General features: G+C 36.5%; 1 protein-coding gene across 1 annotated transcript in view; it reads left to right on the plus strand.

The window, feature by feature from the left end:
- Positions 1–15,997, plus strand: part of ADAMTS19 (ADAM metallopeptidase with thrombospondin type 1 motif 19) — a 136,443-nt gene that overhangs the window by 104,891 nt on the left and 15,555 nt on the right. Inside the window, exons 17-21 of the mRNA XM_032096782.1 lie at positions 864–1,021; positions 1,739–1,892; positions 4,652–4,787; positions 7,109–7,313; positions 9,213–9,365. Of these exons, the coding sequence (XP_031952673.1) occupies positions 864–1,021; positions 1,739–1,892; positions 4,652–4,787; positions 7,109–7,313; positions 9,213–9,365 (806 nt within the window). The remainder of the gene's footprint in view (positions 1–863; positions 1,022–1,738; positions 1,893–4,651; positions 4,788–7,108; positions 7,314–9,212; positions 9,366–15,997) is intronic.

Here is a 15,997-nt window from a genome sequence, read left to right on the forward strand (position 1 = left end):
TTTGGAACATGTGGAGGTTGTCTTACAACAATCTCATGCCAAACATGCAATTTCAATGAAGACAAACGTGTAAAACTTCTTGTCCAGAAGGTGACTTCAAGTATATTCTACTTCACAAGACTATTCAGAACTGATTGGAACAAAATAAAATAAAGTAAAACAAAATAAAATTACAAATCATTCACAGAAGAATCTATTCCATTTACAATCCTTTGCTCTCAGTGTATGAAATACATCTTACGTGGCTTGATAATGTTTTTAGATGTAAATTAGGTTAGCATGAGAAATGAGCCAAAAAGAGCAAGCTTTTACTACTTGTTAGAAGCACCCAATTACGTGGTAATTGGTGTATAAAGTCTTATCGCTTTCCAAGGTGCAGAAAAGGCAAGTGTAGTTATTAGGAAAGAATTTGGAGCTAGAATTTTTTCTTTTTTTTAAGTTTTAGCCTAGTTCCACAAATCTTGAAGAGTCTCATGTGAAAATTGTGTTTCCCGTGCTTTTATGGATTATAGAAATGACCACCCTAGGAATACAGAATAGTTCCCTTTGCCTTAAATTAATTCAGTGTTCAAATTTTGAATTATGTTGGAGCCTGTCAGTCTTTTTAGTCATTAAAATACTGTTGCTAACTTCAAGTAATGTTAAATGTTAAACATGGTTTTGCCAGGCATTCCCTCCAGAAGGTGTTTCTGAGGTATATACCAATTGAAGTTCATGTACAGTAGGATCCATAAATATATTTGCAATCAGAGTTAGGTGAATTTCAACTACTTTTTAAATTATCCGAACAGGAAGTGAGAGGAGAAGAAAATCACTACTGAACAGGCACCTTTTATACTGGGCTTTTTTAATATATTTTGCAGCTCTTCGGGATGCTGGAAAACAGTCAATCAATAGTGATTGGAAGATAGAGCATTCTGGAACATTCAATATTGCTGGGACCACAGTCCATTATGTTCGGAGAGGTCTCTGGGAGAAAATATCAGCCAAAGGTCCCACAACATCACCTTTACATTTACTGGTATGACAATTCGGGTTTTTTACTTGATTCCTATGATATAGAATAGTAACTAATATTTTTTCCAGACTGCTGAGGATAATAAGATATATGTAAGATATACCTACTTTTGTTTTTACATATATATCTACAAAAGTGGGAAGGGGGTGGTGGTAAGGAGAGAGAGAGAGAGAGAGGTCTGTCAGCCTGCTTGTAAAAAAATGCATTTAAATCCAAGAACAATCTTTATGTTGTTGAGGCAGGATTGAAGGTCTCAGCATTCCTACAAATGTCATAAAAAGCTGATGTGCCAGCTAAGGAGAGAGATTCAAATTAATTTCAGACTGTTTTAATCCTGGCTGACTATAGCACAGCATCACCATTTCAGAATTGCAATCCCCAAGTTCTCCATGGAAAAGTTGAGTTTTGATGCATTTCAGTTTAGGAGAGGAAAAGTTAATAGCCACCATAAAGAAAGAGGGAGACATGATGGGGGAGTACTTCACAATTCAAATCCTTTAAATTAAAGGAATTTTCTTAATAAAGCAAAATATTTTTTCACATTGCCTTGATTTGGATACTCTAATTAATTTCTTCCAGCAAATCCATCAGGAGGACTGAAAGGCAATAGAGCATCAAGTCACTCTGTTGTGCTTTTCAAGATTATCTCCTTGCAGTTTGGAGTTTGTCTTCCATAGTGTCTGTGTATGTAGGAAGGCTTTCCTTATTTGTGTCTTGCAGGTGCTGCTCTTCCATGACCAAAGCTATGGTTTACACTATGAGTACACAATCCCGCTGGATCCTCTCCCTGAAAATCAGAGCTCTAAAGTACCAGAGCCCCTTTTCATGTGGACACATTCTACCTGGGAGGACTGTGATGCTGTATGTGGAGGAGGTAAAATAAGAGAAAAATGTACAAACACACACACACACACAGAGACGCGTATCAAAAACGCATATGTGTATACAATATGCATATATATATATACATTGCAAATGTGTTATGCAATATGCACCTATATGTATAAACACTGTGTGTTTATATATATTTACAATTCTGATGGTCAGTGTTGTATATTTAATACTAATATCCTCATTGTGGCTTGTATGATTCCATACAATGTGGCCGTACATCAGTCTCATGCTTCCTAAATGCATTAAAAAAACTGTGATAACTGTAGGAAAAGATTCAGACTAAATATAAAAAGTAGCAAAAGATGGTAATGAAGGAGCAAAATCTAGACTAACAAGCAAATTCAGGACAGTTTCCAAGAAGAAATACAAGTGCAAGAGCTAGAACAAGAATAGAAAGTGCATTCCACTCTGTATTTGGAACTACTGAAGATAAATGATCTGTAAGAGACATTTCAAACCACAGAAAAGCTGAATCCCAGTCTCAGATCAAATAAGTACTGTTATTAACATAGGTTGAAGATGATCCAGAAACATATGGAACAAATATTACAACAGCAGATATTAGTATGCTTATGTGATATTTTTCCTATGTTTATTAACCATAAAAAATGTGATTTTGGAAGAACAAAATATGATTCTGAAAACAAATATTGGAATATGAACAGTATTGATGTAACAAAAATCTTTAAAACTGTTTTCTAGAAGATGTTATTTAAAATTATAATTACACTGGAAAAACACTTCTTATTTTTAATGAAAGCAATGTACAGTGATCTGTTCATACCTTGTGCAATTAGTCAGCCTGTGAACACTGTCCTGTTTTTTGATACCTGTCTTTCGTGCTTACAATCTTGACAGTCATGGTTGCTCTGATCAACAGTTCTGAAAACTGCCACGCACGTTGTGATTGAATAGGAAAACCTGGAAATGCTTTTCTTTCTAATAACAGCAGCATAAGGAACACAGTGTTCTAGCTCCTCTGACTCTGTGAACAATCCTGGTGTCATGAAAGATTGCTGTAGTTTCCATAAACATGCTTTCTGTGGTTTGGTAAGAAAGCTTCTTCCCTAGTAGGTATTTTGTACATGGTGCTAGTAGCATCCTCTGATTCTTGAAAGTGCATTCCTGTTTACTTCTGAATTCACACTTTTTACAATTTCCTGATGGCTTTTTAGAATACTTTTAATGCAACTACAATCTGTCATTATTGCCTCAAATATTTCTGAAGTTACCTATCATCTGCAGAAATCTTAAAATGAAGTATGTCAGTAATTTATTCTACATTAATGCTTAAATAAATATTTAAATGTTTTACTCTAATGTTTATCTTTTTTTTTCTGTTGTAACTGGCCTTCATTTTATGTTATTGTCTAAAATAGCTGAGTTATTACGAAATTCCATAGAAGGTATTCTTACTGCAAATATTCTGAAATACTACTGGAAGATTTTTCTTACTTTAGACAAAACTATTTTCTCTCTTCTTTCAGTTTCTTCCCTAAATATCAAGCAATAATGAAATTAAAATACTGCAGCTTTTACCCTAACTATTTATGATTAAAATTTAGCATCAATATTTTAATTAATCCAAATAAATAATATAAAAACTATCAATAGTTTTGTTTAAATGCTCAAAGTATGTGTCAGGATAAAATTATTGATGAAGCCAATGTGGTTTTGTGTATGTTTATATATGTAACTGGTCTGCGACCTCCTGTGTTGCAGAAAAGTTTTCTTCATGTGGTAGAGAATACGAATACACAGAAAGAATTGTCAAACATTTCAAATGCTGTGATATGATAGATTAGTTGCATGTGCTCTCACGTACACAAGCACTGTGTAAAATGTCAGCTGTAATCACGCACATAATGTGCATTTATAACTTAACTGCTCCATCCACAGGCTCATTTTTGACCTCTGGTGAATGTTCATGCTTAAGCTTGCCCTGCTTATGCACGCAGCCCCTTTGCCAGTAAACTTCCAGACTGTGTTAAAAAGTAACCATAGGAGCAAATGGTAATGAGCCTATTTTCTACTAACTGAAATCCTGAATTCAAGGATTGCTAGTTTTCTAAAATTTAGGCTCCAGTCTAATTACAAGTTTCTGCTTGTGGTCAGTATTACATTAAATTTTAATTTCTAATGCTTCAATGTTCAAGAGACACCAGGCTCCAGGCCACCCATCAGGACAAGAATTCTGTACAGAGCATGCACTGGATCTCTGCTACCATACTCAGCTTCCTAAATGATTACCCTGCAGATCAGGTCATCAGGCCTCTTTAGTTCATGAGAAATAGTGCAGGCTCCCCATTGAAGGATGCATGTGCTGATTCCCTTCATCTGAGTGCCTGCCACAATTTGTCATTTCTTTCCTCATCTTATGGAGTAATTAACAACCATACTTTTCTTTGTAACTTTCTGTAAGCTTTGCTCAGCTCTGGGGTTTCAGTGGTTGAGAAAGAAAATTATTCCAGTAAGAGTAAGGGTTTGGCCTATAACTAGTTGCAGGAGTAAAGCAGAAAAACTCTGTTGATGGTGGTGTTCAAAGACAAGGTTTGAAACTCAAAATGTTGTCTACAAACTGTAGGATTTCTTTCAGGCTCCCTGCTAGCTTTGAATTTCTTATACTGGTTTTGCAGTTATTTTAGCCAAACTGTATATGAAATAGCTGTATCTGTGTCCTTCCTTTAACAAAGTTGCATATTCTCAGTTTCCTCACATACCTGCTTCTTTTTTCACTAGGTGAAAGAAAGACAACAGTCTCTTGCACAAAGATTATGAACAAGAATATCAGTCTTGTGGACAACAAGAAGTGCAAATATTTAACAAAACCTGAACCACAGATCCGCAAGTGCAATGAACAGCCCTGCCAGACCAGGTAATAGTGATCTGGTTAAATTAAACTGTAGTATCTAGATGTAAAAATCTCAAAGTGGACTGCTTCTGGCAATGAATGTGCAGTTAATACATTCATCCAAAATGTTATAATGCAAAATGTAGGGAAAACAGAAACACTGGAAGTTGTTTCTCCTGAGTTGTAATGAAAGAGAGTCCTTAAGCACCATGCCTAAATCAGTTCTTATTCAATAAAGTGATTCATTACTCTCCTCAGAAACTGTTCTGACAGACTGACCTGTGCTACAAAACTGAAATTTAAATGCTGTTTATATAAAGATGTATAAGGGATTTAATCCCATGCTCTTAATTAATGATATACTTTAGTGGGTTTTTTTTCAATCAAGGCTCTGCTTCTTAAAAGCTCTTGTTAAACTCTGGGTACACTAAATAGTAAATAAATAAATAAATAGTAAATAAATAAATAAATAAATAACTGCTGTTAATTGCTGTTTCTACATTTAAGCAACTTGAAGTATAGAGAACCTGCCCCTTGCTCCTCTCCTCCCTCTCACCCTTGTATGTGGATCAATAAATAGGCTGAACTAGACTCTGATGGCTGAACACTGGAAGAGGCAGGAGGCCGCACCGTGTGCAGCCCGTGCCAGGCAAAGCCCACCACCCACTGGTGTCCCTGCAGCTGAACTGGCAGCCTGCTCCTTGCGCTGCCTGACCAGGCCAGCACAGTGGCCCATTTCAGAGAGGTTCCATTTGGTAGCTAAGAGCTATGACTTGAGGAAGTCCTCAAGAATCGCATGGACTTGTTTAAAGCATGTTAGAGCAAGTCCACACCTTTCAGGGAGGGGAGACCAGCTAGCAAGAGGTGGCTAGCACCTCCAGGAGTAAGCACTGGGACCAGTCTACTGCAGTCATCTGGAGGACAGGTAGATGGCATTTTTAAACAACACAATCCAAAAATAAATTAAATGCAAATACTGTTGAAGAAAGTATGTAAAGTGAACTAGAAGACACAGCTTTCTTGGAAAGGATGCACTGAAATTGGTAAAATGCAAAGTGGGATACATTTTAAGTAAGACAAAACCACTTACATTTGTACTTTCCCAAACTAGGGCATTACCCTTTGAAGGGATTATTTATATTTCATTATATGCATATTTGAAAACACCTTTGTTTTATTTTATTAACATTACTGTTCACTTAATGGATAGAAATGGAATAATCTAGTCTTTTTCTGAGGCATTGTCTACCATAAATTTTCAACATTCTGTGTTTTTTCCAGCTTCTTAAGTGAAAAATTTAAAATGTTGCTAATTGAAACTCAGAGATGCTGTGCTGAGAAATGTAGAAAGATTTAATGATCCTTAATGATCCAGTTTTTAATACACTGTAAGTGATCATTACAAAAAATTATTAGCTTTCAACAGAAATGTTACTGAAGCATACACTTGCATAACTACTTATTTGCTATTGGCATTTGAAGAAATACCTTAAAGTCTACTTCATTATCTTGACAGGCTATGATTTTAAAATTATATATATGGACAGATAACAAAAAACCCCTTAGTTAAATGTTTTATTTTCTTGCTACAAATGCATGACAGAAGGTTGAAACAAATTTATTAAATCTCAGTTTCTTAAGAACTCTCCTTGCAAACTAAGTTTCCTTGAATATGCTTGTGTACTGCATCAGGAGCAGAACTGTTTGATTTTTAAGGGCACATGGCCATAATCTGGATCTACAGACCATCTGGGGAAAATTATGTTCTAGAACAACTGCTCTCCAGGTATGTGGGCTTTGCCAACTGCATCAGCCTTCCTTGTTGCTGTGATTTAAACCATGCACCCTGAGTTAGGCCTGACTCTGAAGAACATGAAGAATTGTGGGCTTTTGTGCTTTCTCCAGAGCAATGAGTCTTTCACACTTGAGTGATTCTTTCTTGCAACAGAGTATTTTCAAGGAATGCTGGACTTTACATGCATAGCATACACTTGACATAGATAGACATACAGAGTAAAACAAGCAGGCTGATCAAGGATCTGTCATCTTTAAAATGTATATATATATTGAAAGTTTTCTGATTGGAATTATAATTAGAGGAAAGTTCTTTGAAAACATAGGGGTAGCGGACTGCAGAAGGAATTTATATGTACTTTAATACCGTATTTGAGGAAATATATGTTAGATTAATAAATACTTCATTAGCAAAAGGACAGTAAGAGGAGGCTGAAAATATGCAAGTGTGTCTTGGGTGTATACAGTGGTGAGCAAAGAAAACCAGATAATGTGATGGTATTTTTCCCTTCCTGATTGCTTATTACTGCATTGCCTGTGTTTCTTTGCAGATGGATGATGACAGAATGGACACCATGTTCAAGGACATGTGGGAAAGGAACCCAGAACAGACAAGTAGCCTGCACACAGCAGCTCAGAAATGGGACCCTGATCAGAGCTAGGGAGAGGGATTGTCTGGGGCCAAAGCCTGCTTCTGCACAGCGCTGTGAAGGCCAGGACTGCATGACTGTGTGGGAGGCAGGAGTCTGGTCGGAGGTGCTGCATTTATTTATACAAATACTCCGTAGTGGTTATTTGTGCCTTAGTATTTTTTGGAAATAAGGTTTTTTTCAGCATCAAGTGGCACAGCTCAGCCTAATGATTTTCACGGTCCTCATGCAACGATTTGGCAAAGGGTTCAGGGACTAGGAAAACCAGCTGTGTAGAACTACTACATTTTACCTAGTTAATGTCGTGGAACGGTTTCTTCTGGCTAGTTCTCAAGCACGTATAATCAAGTATGTCCTGACTGTAGTAGTGGGTAACTAGGGGCAAATAGAATTAAGGCACCACTTACAAGCTACAAGACCTTGGGCTCAGAGTGGGAACATCTGGGATGTACTTTTGTACCAAGGGATGTTGATCAGCTGATAGTTGATGCCATCCTGCTTCAGAGAGGCTTTGAGGGGAGCTTCTGGCAAAGAAAGACATTTTCTTCCCTTCCTCTTTCTTCTCTGCTCTTTCTCCAAAGCAACAGCAATAGGCAAATGGGCTTGCAAATAACACGATTTCACATATGTTGCATCCTGAAGGATTGCTGCAAAATGTAATTATTTTTCAAAAAGCTTTATTAATTTAAGGTCTTTAAATGTGCTTGTCCATTTGGCTTTCTTCATCTTTGACTTCTTCTCAAGTTAACTGACCATGCAGGAAGAAGAGTGTTGTTCTCACTGCCATCTGGTGATGATGATGAAAGGGTTATTTGGAACTTCTTCATTGGAAGAGTAAAGGCAATTCTGATTGCCTCCCATACTAGAAGCTGTGCTATGGATCCCTCTGTGATCAAAATACAAATAGCAGCTTCTGAATGTGGGTTCAATCCCTTCTTTGGATTGCTCTACTCAGCAGAACCCCTTGATCCTCAACCAAGAAAGAGCTAACAAATAGGGAATGTTTTCAAAGATGAAAAACAGATGCTAAGGTAGAGATAGGAGATGTAAATAGCAGCAGTTTCTGGTGTGGTACACAGTTTTATAATGCGAGGGCTGGTTGTGAGAAGAAAGGCATCCATTTACAGAGGTGAGAAAAAGAAATACACGGATTGTTTAGTCAGTTTGTTTTACTTCAGAGATGAGAAATGAGTGAGCATGTTTTTGTTGGAAGCAATAAATATTTTTTGAAGAACGAGGTATTTCCCATGGCCATTCCTACTACCACCATTATGTAGGAAGCTAGCCATTACTGCTTCCTGCGGTTATAATCGGCTTGGCAAAGGAGAGTTTTGAACTGCAAGCAGTGGGATGATCAAAAGCAGTGATAATGTTTTGAGAAGGAAATGGCATCATTTTTGGCAGTTTAAGTGGGAATGATGGAAAAACCCCATAGATTAGGACCTTCTGAGCAACTTGAAGAGAGTTTTCACATGCTGTCTATATAGTGACTTTGAATTTTCAAGTTCAGTTTGTATTCTTGCATAGCTTTGGAATATTTACTTTTCCATTCTACATTTTTCCCCCTCCCAAAAAAGGCCTGTTGGACACTAACAGAGCTTTTCTGAAGTTGCTTCATATTTTATTCCTATGAATATTATTTTGATTTTCTATCATTGTATTTCTTTTCATTTGAAGAAGAAAGATTGTCTAATATTTTTACTATAACATTTTGCATCCATTTAATAATAACTTTTCAGATATTTTCTTATTTTAAAGCCTATTTTTTCCTTAAGTTTTGATCTAATTTTAGGTAAAAATGAATCAATTATCATTCTGTCCCATAAGGATTTTTTGTTAGTTTTTATTTTTTAATATAGCTGGTGTTGATGCAATTGAAGATTGGCAGTCAGTAGATCACTGAAGCTGTGAAATATTTATGTTGGCCTAGCAGAAGTCATATAGAAGGGGATGAAATGGGGTAAGTGAATTTTGTAGAAATCTGAAAAACATTTTTTTCCAACAGTGCTCTGTAAAGTGTGGTAAGGGAGTACGGCATCGGACTGTGAGGTGCACCAATCCGCGCAAGAAATGTGTTTTGTCCACAAGACCTAAAGAGGCGGAGGACTGTGAGGACTATTCCAAATGCTACGTCTGGAGAATGGGAGACTGGTCTAAGGTGAGTAATCCTTGATACCAGTGCCCCCCAGCATAATACATTTCACCAGTTGAGTTCTTAATAAGAATTACTCTTATCAAAAGTGTACAAATGTCCCAGCTGAGGGAACAATAAGGCTATAGACAAAAAAACCCAAACCGTAAACTGGTAGTCACAGTGAGCCTACAGAATAAATAAAAATCAGGAATATGAAATAAGTGTGAGATAAATCTTCAATATAATTCAAATCTGTATGAATTTACTGTTGTCAGTAGGCAGGCAAGCAACTTCAGAAACTGCAATTAACTCCAACCTTACAGTTGACATATTTTTTTAATTTGTGTTTGCACATTTTATTTGTATTTCCAATAAAGTACACCCTCCAGCCTTATACAGGAGCACCTTTAGCCTATTAAATTTCCACATAAACCATTTAGCATCTAGGAAGCATCTAATACTGTTATTCTGTTATTATTCTTTTATTACTGTGGATACTCAACATAGCTGTCATTACATTATTTCCTTGGCATATGGGTTTTGATTTTAGTGAGGTGGATAAGCATAGGACAAATAGTAACAAATTATATTGGTTAGATCTATGATTGACCTTGAATATCTGATACAGTTTTGGAATATCCAAAACATGCTGAAATTCTGAAATTGAATGTTGTCAAGGTTTTCTCTTGCTGTGTCACAGACTACACTTTAGCAGAAATATTGTAATCTCTTTTTATTTCCTTTGCTTCTCTTCATAACTTTGCACACAACATTTTTACTTTCAGCACCTATCATTATTGCAGCATTTTTTAAACTTGCTTGTATGGAGAAGTATTTAATGTATTTTTAGTTGTCTTTCATGTGATGTAGGAGCTGGAAACAAGAACTAAAGCCAGCAGTGTATGACTAGCCAGCCTTCCAAGAATTAGCTGCAAGTACTTCATGAGTAACTAGCTACTTCAAAAGCACATAGTATAACCATTAATTTTTTTAAACAACAGAAGCAACTAACTTTCAGTAGCAGTATTACTTTTACAAGAAGATACATTTGGCAATAAAGTTTAGTATTTCCATTTCTCTACCACATAACTATGGTTAAAACCTGCCTCATTTAGCACTAGCACCGGTAGGAAGTAAACCATGGAGAAATGACCATCTGCTTTCTTAATTGAAGCAGTCATTCAAATTGGGGTTGCTGAGGCTATGTGGGGATGCTCAGACAGTTACACTGTGTTCCCAGTGCCCTCTGGAGAGAACTTTATTCTCTAATTCAGTACTTTTCACAAACATCCATGTCATAGATGAGTGTACAAAAAACTTACTGACAATCTTGTATTTTCTGCTCTTCTCCTAGAGTCAAAGCTATAACACTCTCACCTAAATTGTACTTTGAACTTCACAATTAGGACATGAGGAATTATGGAATTGGCAAAATCTTTTGAACGGTTAACATACAGTCTGACTGTGACTTTTACAGCAGAGGTTTTCCAAGATTTATATTAAAAAATAGATACTTTGATTTCTCTACAGAGACGCAAGTTCAATTTAAAATATACTTGGATTTATATTTCTTTTCTCTGTTACTCTTCTATTCCACTGAAGGAGTACATAGCAACATGAAGTCATGGCATATATGTTAAAATGTCTGCAATGGTGAAAACAAATTAAAAGCTCAGATAAATGTTAATCTTTGTTCACTGTTTGTTTCTAACCCAGAGGTTCAGTGCAGCCTTCTGTGTTCACTGTTTTTACTCTTTAGGATTGTTCTTGACATTGACAGAAGTCTGTTCCTTTGAGCAGAGCCAAGTTCTCCTTAGCTAATGCCAAGATTTGACTTGAAAAATTTAAATGACGCTTCTCACACATTGAAACAAGAGGCTTAATGTGATCTTTACTCTCTTTGCTGTTTCCCTTGAACTCCTAAGACATAATTTAAAATGAAGCTTAAATTAAAGTATTATTGAGAAGACAACATTATTATTAATTATGAAGTGCTGTAATGGTGTTAATTTGTTTTATTGGTATAGTTACATAGAGATCAAATAGTTTTTAAGCTCTATGTTTCAACAATACCAAGATCAAAGAAAATTTCACCGAAAGTCCATGCTCCAACAGATCAATAAACACAATAATCCTTCTAAAGCTCAAACTTAATCTAAAAGAAGTCTTTTGTCTGTGTGCAACATTTCAATCTGTAATGGCATTTGAGTCAGTACAGTGAGTCAATACGCTAAACATCTCTGCTCTTAACATCACTTGGGCCCTGTGCCCACCTTTGTGAGGAATATGAGTATGATGAGAAAGAAAAGAATAAAAGCTCAAACTGAGCTTCTGGAGCTAGTACCTAGCAACATTACCAATGACAATGTATTTTCCCAGTGAATGCCATCCATGGAATATCCTACCTAACAATGTGAGCGTAACCTTCAAATGAGGAATGCTCAGAGATCATAGCTATTCTGGCACCAGGTAGGGCAAGGTGTTGTTAGCACCATTGTCCCTTGCTAAGCTGCCCACTGGCTACCCATTTCAAAGCCATATGAGGACAGGATCATGCTCAGAGGCATTCATCAGCTAAGTATAAACAAATACTCCGAGAAGAGGTGAAATGAAAAGGAGATGAATTGCATGTTTACACATCTGCACAGCTTACTACAGAACATATCATTGTAGAAGTCATTCTCCAAAAAACACTTAAATTTCAGCAGCATAGGGTGCTCAAAAGGCATGTTTAAGGTACTTTACTTTATGTAGGAAACTATATTTTTTTCTGCTACTATCTAGACTCTTCGGAACATTGTCAGAATAAATGAAGCATGAGAAGCAGGACCAATTTTGGAAGAGAGAATAATTTAGAAAAGTGGGTATTGAAAATGATATTTGAAAACCTACATTTGATATGGTACTGTATCATTCAGCAAGGAAAAATAGGATCAAAAGACTGGGCAACAAACTAGAATTTAGGGCGCAGCAATTTGTAAGATGAAGATATATATAGTATGTGTGTATAGGAGACCAGAGAGGATAATGTGGCATAAGTTGTAAAAGGATTGGAAAAAGAATGCATTCTGTAAAAACTAAAGATGGAGCAGCAGCAGAATTTTGAAGTAGTATCTGTGTGTTAGACCAGAGATGCTGAGGAGTCAAATACAACATATGGGGTAGTGATCCCCATGGTTGGGATGCAGTTCACTTTGTCTCTAGCCGGAAGAAGCAGAAATGTGAAGCAAAGGTTAGTCTCCTACTCTTTTTTTCCACTGAGTCTGAAAGGGCATCTGAAGCAACTGCTCAGTTTTTACACCAATGAATCCCAGAATTCATGGCCTATTCCAAATTATTTATTTCAGACAGTACATGCAGTACTCCCTAGAAAGTGTGTAGATGGTGGAAGTCAAGTCTCCTGCTGTTAGCAGGAGGCAGAATCACAGAGTGATCTACTAAATGAGTGGTACAGAAAGCAGATGTCAGTGATAAGGATTGTTCGTCTTCTGCCCCAATCAGAGAACATGTGTAAACAGACAGAAGGTAAAAACCCACAAACTTCTTTTGCCAACTATTCAAGAGCATGGGGCATTCAACCTTTAAATTGTGTGCTTAAATATTTAAACAACCTCTAAATTCCCATGGCAAACAAACTCAACTGATTTAATCTCCTCCAATTAAAAAAATAAAGGATGATATTAATGTTATAATTTTACTGACAAGGGAATTAGTCTTGGTTTCTTTCCTTGTATCCCCATCCAAAATCATTAAGGTCTTTTAGATTCTTGGAATGGAATAGTGCTGGCCATGAGTCAAAATATAACACTATCAGTAGATTTATGGACAAAGAAATCACATTATGTGAAATAATATACATTAAAATAATATTGTCATCATGTCAATAACTTTCATATTGACTTATATATCATTAATTTGCAGCAAATGAGGTATGTTTTTGTTTCAGAAGTGAAGCATGAGCAAATAATATGGAAGATGTCAATATCATTAAATGAGATTGGGAAATTTTGTACATTTCTAACCAGTCCTGTAATATTAACATCTTCTGTTTCAGATAAAGGTTTTTTTTTTAGATCAATATGCTGTAGTATTTTGGCTGGAATAAATGTAGTGTCATGATAGTTTCTAGAGAAACAGAATGAGACTGCCCTTAATGATAGAAGAAACCACTAATAAGACTGGAAAGGATTTTAAAAGTAGGTATCACCCATTTTGCATACACAAAAAATCACACATAAATGGGAAACTCTAGCATCTGTATCACACCTAGATCTGCTAAGATGTCTTTGTTGGTTTTCTGCTACAAGTGTCTTTAGGTTAAGAAAGTTTTGGGGAATACCAAATTGGAATCTAAAGGTAATTATGAGTGAGTGTTGTGTTGTCTCTCAAGCTGCATTATCTGTAAATGTGGTTATATTAGAAAATAATTAAGTTGTAGTACATCTTAATAGTTCACATCTGGATTGAACCTTCCTAGGCCTCAGAGAAAATCAAATAATGAAGAAACAAGAACAAAAGAAACTAACAGCTGCTCCTGAAAGATGCTTGCAATCTTACTTGACATGGTAATGGGAGAACTATACAATCAAATAAATAATGAAAAGGAAAAGAAAGAAAAAAAATTTTAAGTACACCTCATAATATATACTCTATTTTTCCCTGTATGTCCTAGGGGAAGGTCTTAAGCAGAAGTTTCCACTTTTATACATTACTTTTTAACTTTTTCATCAAGAAGTGAACAAGTTTGTTCCCACAATGACCTTCACATGGAGTATAAGAGATGGTATGGTGCAAAAAGAAGGGTGCATGTGCAGAAAACCAACCCTCATAGCTAGAAGAGGATGCCTGGAAGATGGCAGCCTGTTGTGGAGGCAAATGCAGCCCCGTGCTTAAATGTGTCTGTACAACCATGGTCTTGCCACACAATGTACAACATGCTGCACAGTGCCACCTGAAGAAGCAGTACAGGGAAAGAGGAAATTCCCTCCCACTGTTGGGAGACACTGTTGTGTCTCTGACACTGACAGAGAAAGAAAAGGGTAATATTGATGCATTCAGCAATTGAACAAAATTGTTTCGGACTCTGATGATATTAAAAAGTGGTTTCCAGGGAAGCAGGCTGAGATGTCTTCTGTAGAGACACAAATCAGTAGTGAAAAGATTGACTTCGAAGTCACCTTCATAAACCTGAACAGTTAGAGAAAACCTAGGAAATTCCAAAAGAAAAGGAGGTCTGAAATATACTTGAACAAGGTAGGGTTTTTCTACTCCCTGGTATTAGAAGTAAAATGATAAAAATGGTGCTAAAATAGATAATTGATAACATTATAAATAAATTTTGTTTTCTTCTACTTATGCCCAGCAATATTTTGAAACTAAATATTGTTAATATTAGTATGCAGTTATTGACTTTGAACCTTTAGGCAGCTCTATAAATTTTCTGTGTGCTCCTTATTGCCAGATTTTCTGTGGTTCTACCTACAGACTGAAACCTTTGCTATAAGCAAAGCAGTGGGGCTGCTATTTCCTGTACCAGCTTTTGGCACTCTTTGAAATTGACAAGTGTGATTGACTGGGTTTAGTGATCCCTTGGAAGGCCAGGCGAAGGAAACAAGCTGTGTCATGCTGCTACAAATGCAGAAGTTACGGAGAGCAGTGTTGGCAGCTTCCCGTCACCTCCTTTGCCACTGCTAATGTCTTCCAAGCCATTCTAGTGCAGGCTATACCCAAGCAGATACAAATTTCAGACTTTTCTGCTTGTTTTACAGTGCTAGGCCATGCGTTACTGCTGTAGAGGATTTAATTTATGCATATAAACATAGATGTAAGTGAAGAAAGCCATTCTTGGGAATTGCTGAAGAGAAGAAATGTCCTATGTCTGCTATATGCTTTCCCAGAAATGCCTACCAATTTTTGTTGAGGGTGCTGAGATCTTTGAACAGTGGATCTTCTGGAAGGCTGATGTGTATTTTAAGCAGGTAGATAAACCGTCTGGTGCTGAGACTCAGTGCATTAGGGGTTCTTTTGCCTGCTGTATCTCCATTTTTAAGCTAATCTCTCTCTTTCCAAATATCTTCCTCAGTATCTCTGACTATCATCTGCCAACGCATAACTCTTATAGCTGGTTCACTTGGTTTCTGTTAAAATTTATGTAATCCATTCTTTTTGGTGGGACCTAGCTGATTTTTGTTAGTCGGAAATTCTTTTCTTTCATGTTTCCATTATCCTATATTTCATGCAGCTAAAGAAAATATTGCCTCAGGTGTTCATTTTTGTGATAAACTTGATCTTCTATGAAATTCTTTTCTGTCTCAAAAGTATTTATTGTTTGGTTTTTGTTGTTTTGTTTTAACCTGTGTGATTGTCACTTTTTTGCTGTTTTCTGGTAACTTATGACTAGTGAAAAGATGAAAACACTTTAAAAACATAAGAAATAACCGAATCTTGAAAATTTCTTTTGAAATAATTGTTTCAGAGGCTGTCTTGAGCACAGCAACCATGAAATGATAGAGTTTTCAGTTTTCAAAGCAGTAAGGAGAGGAGGCAACAGAACTGCCATCTTGTACTTCCAGAGGGCAGACTTTGGCCTGTTTAGAAGACTGATGGACTGAGTCCCTTGAGAGGCAGTCCTGAATGGCAAAGGAGTCCAGAAAGGC

The sequence above is a fragment of the Corvus moneduloides genome, chromosome Z (genome assembly GCF_009650955.1).
Source record: "Corvus moneduloides isolate bCorMon1 chromosome Z, bCorMon1.pri, whole genome shotgun sequence".
Classification (NCBI taxonomy): Eukaryota; Metazoa; Chordata; class Aves; order Passeriformes; family Corvidae; genus Corvus; species Corvus moneduloides.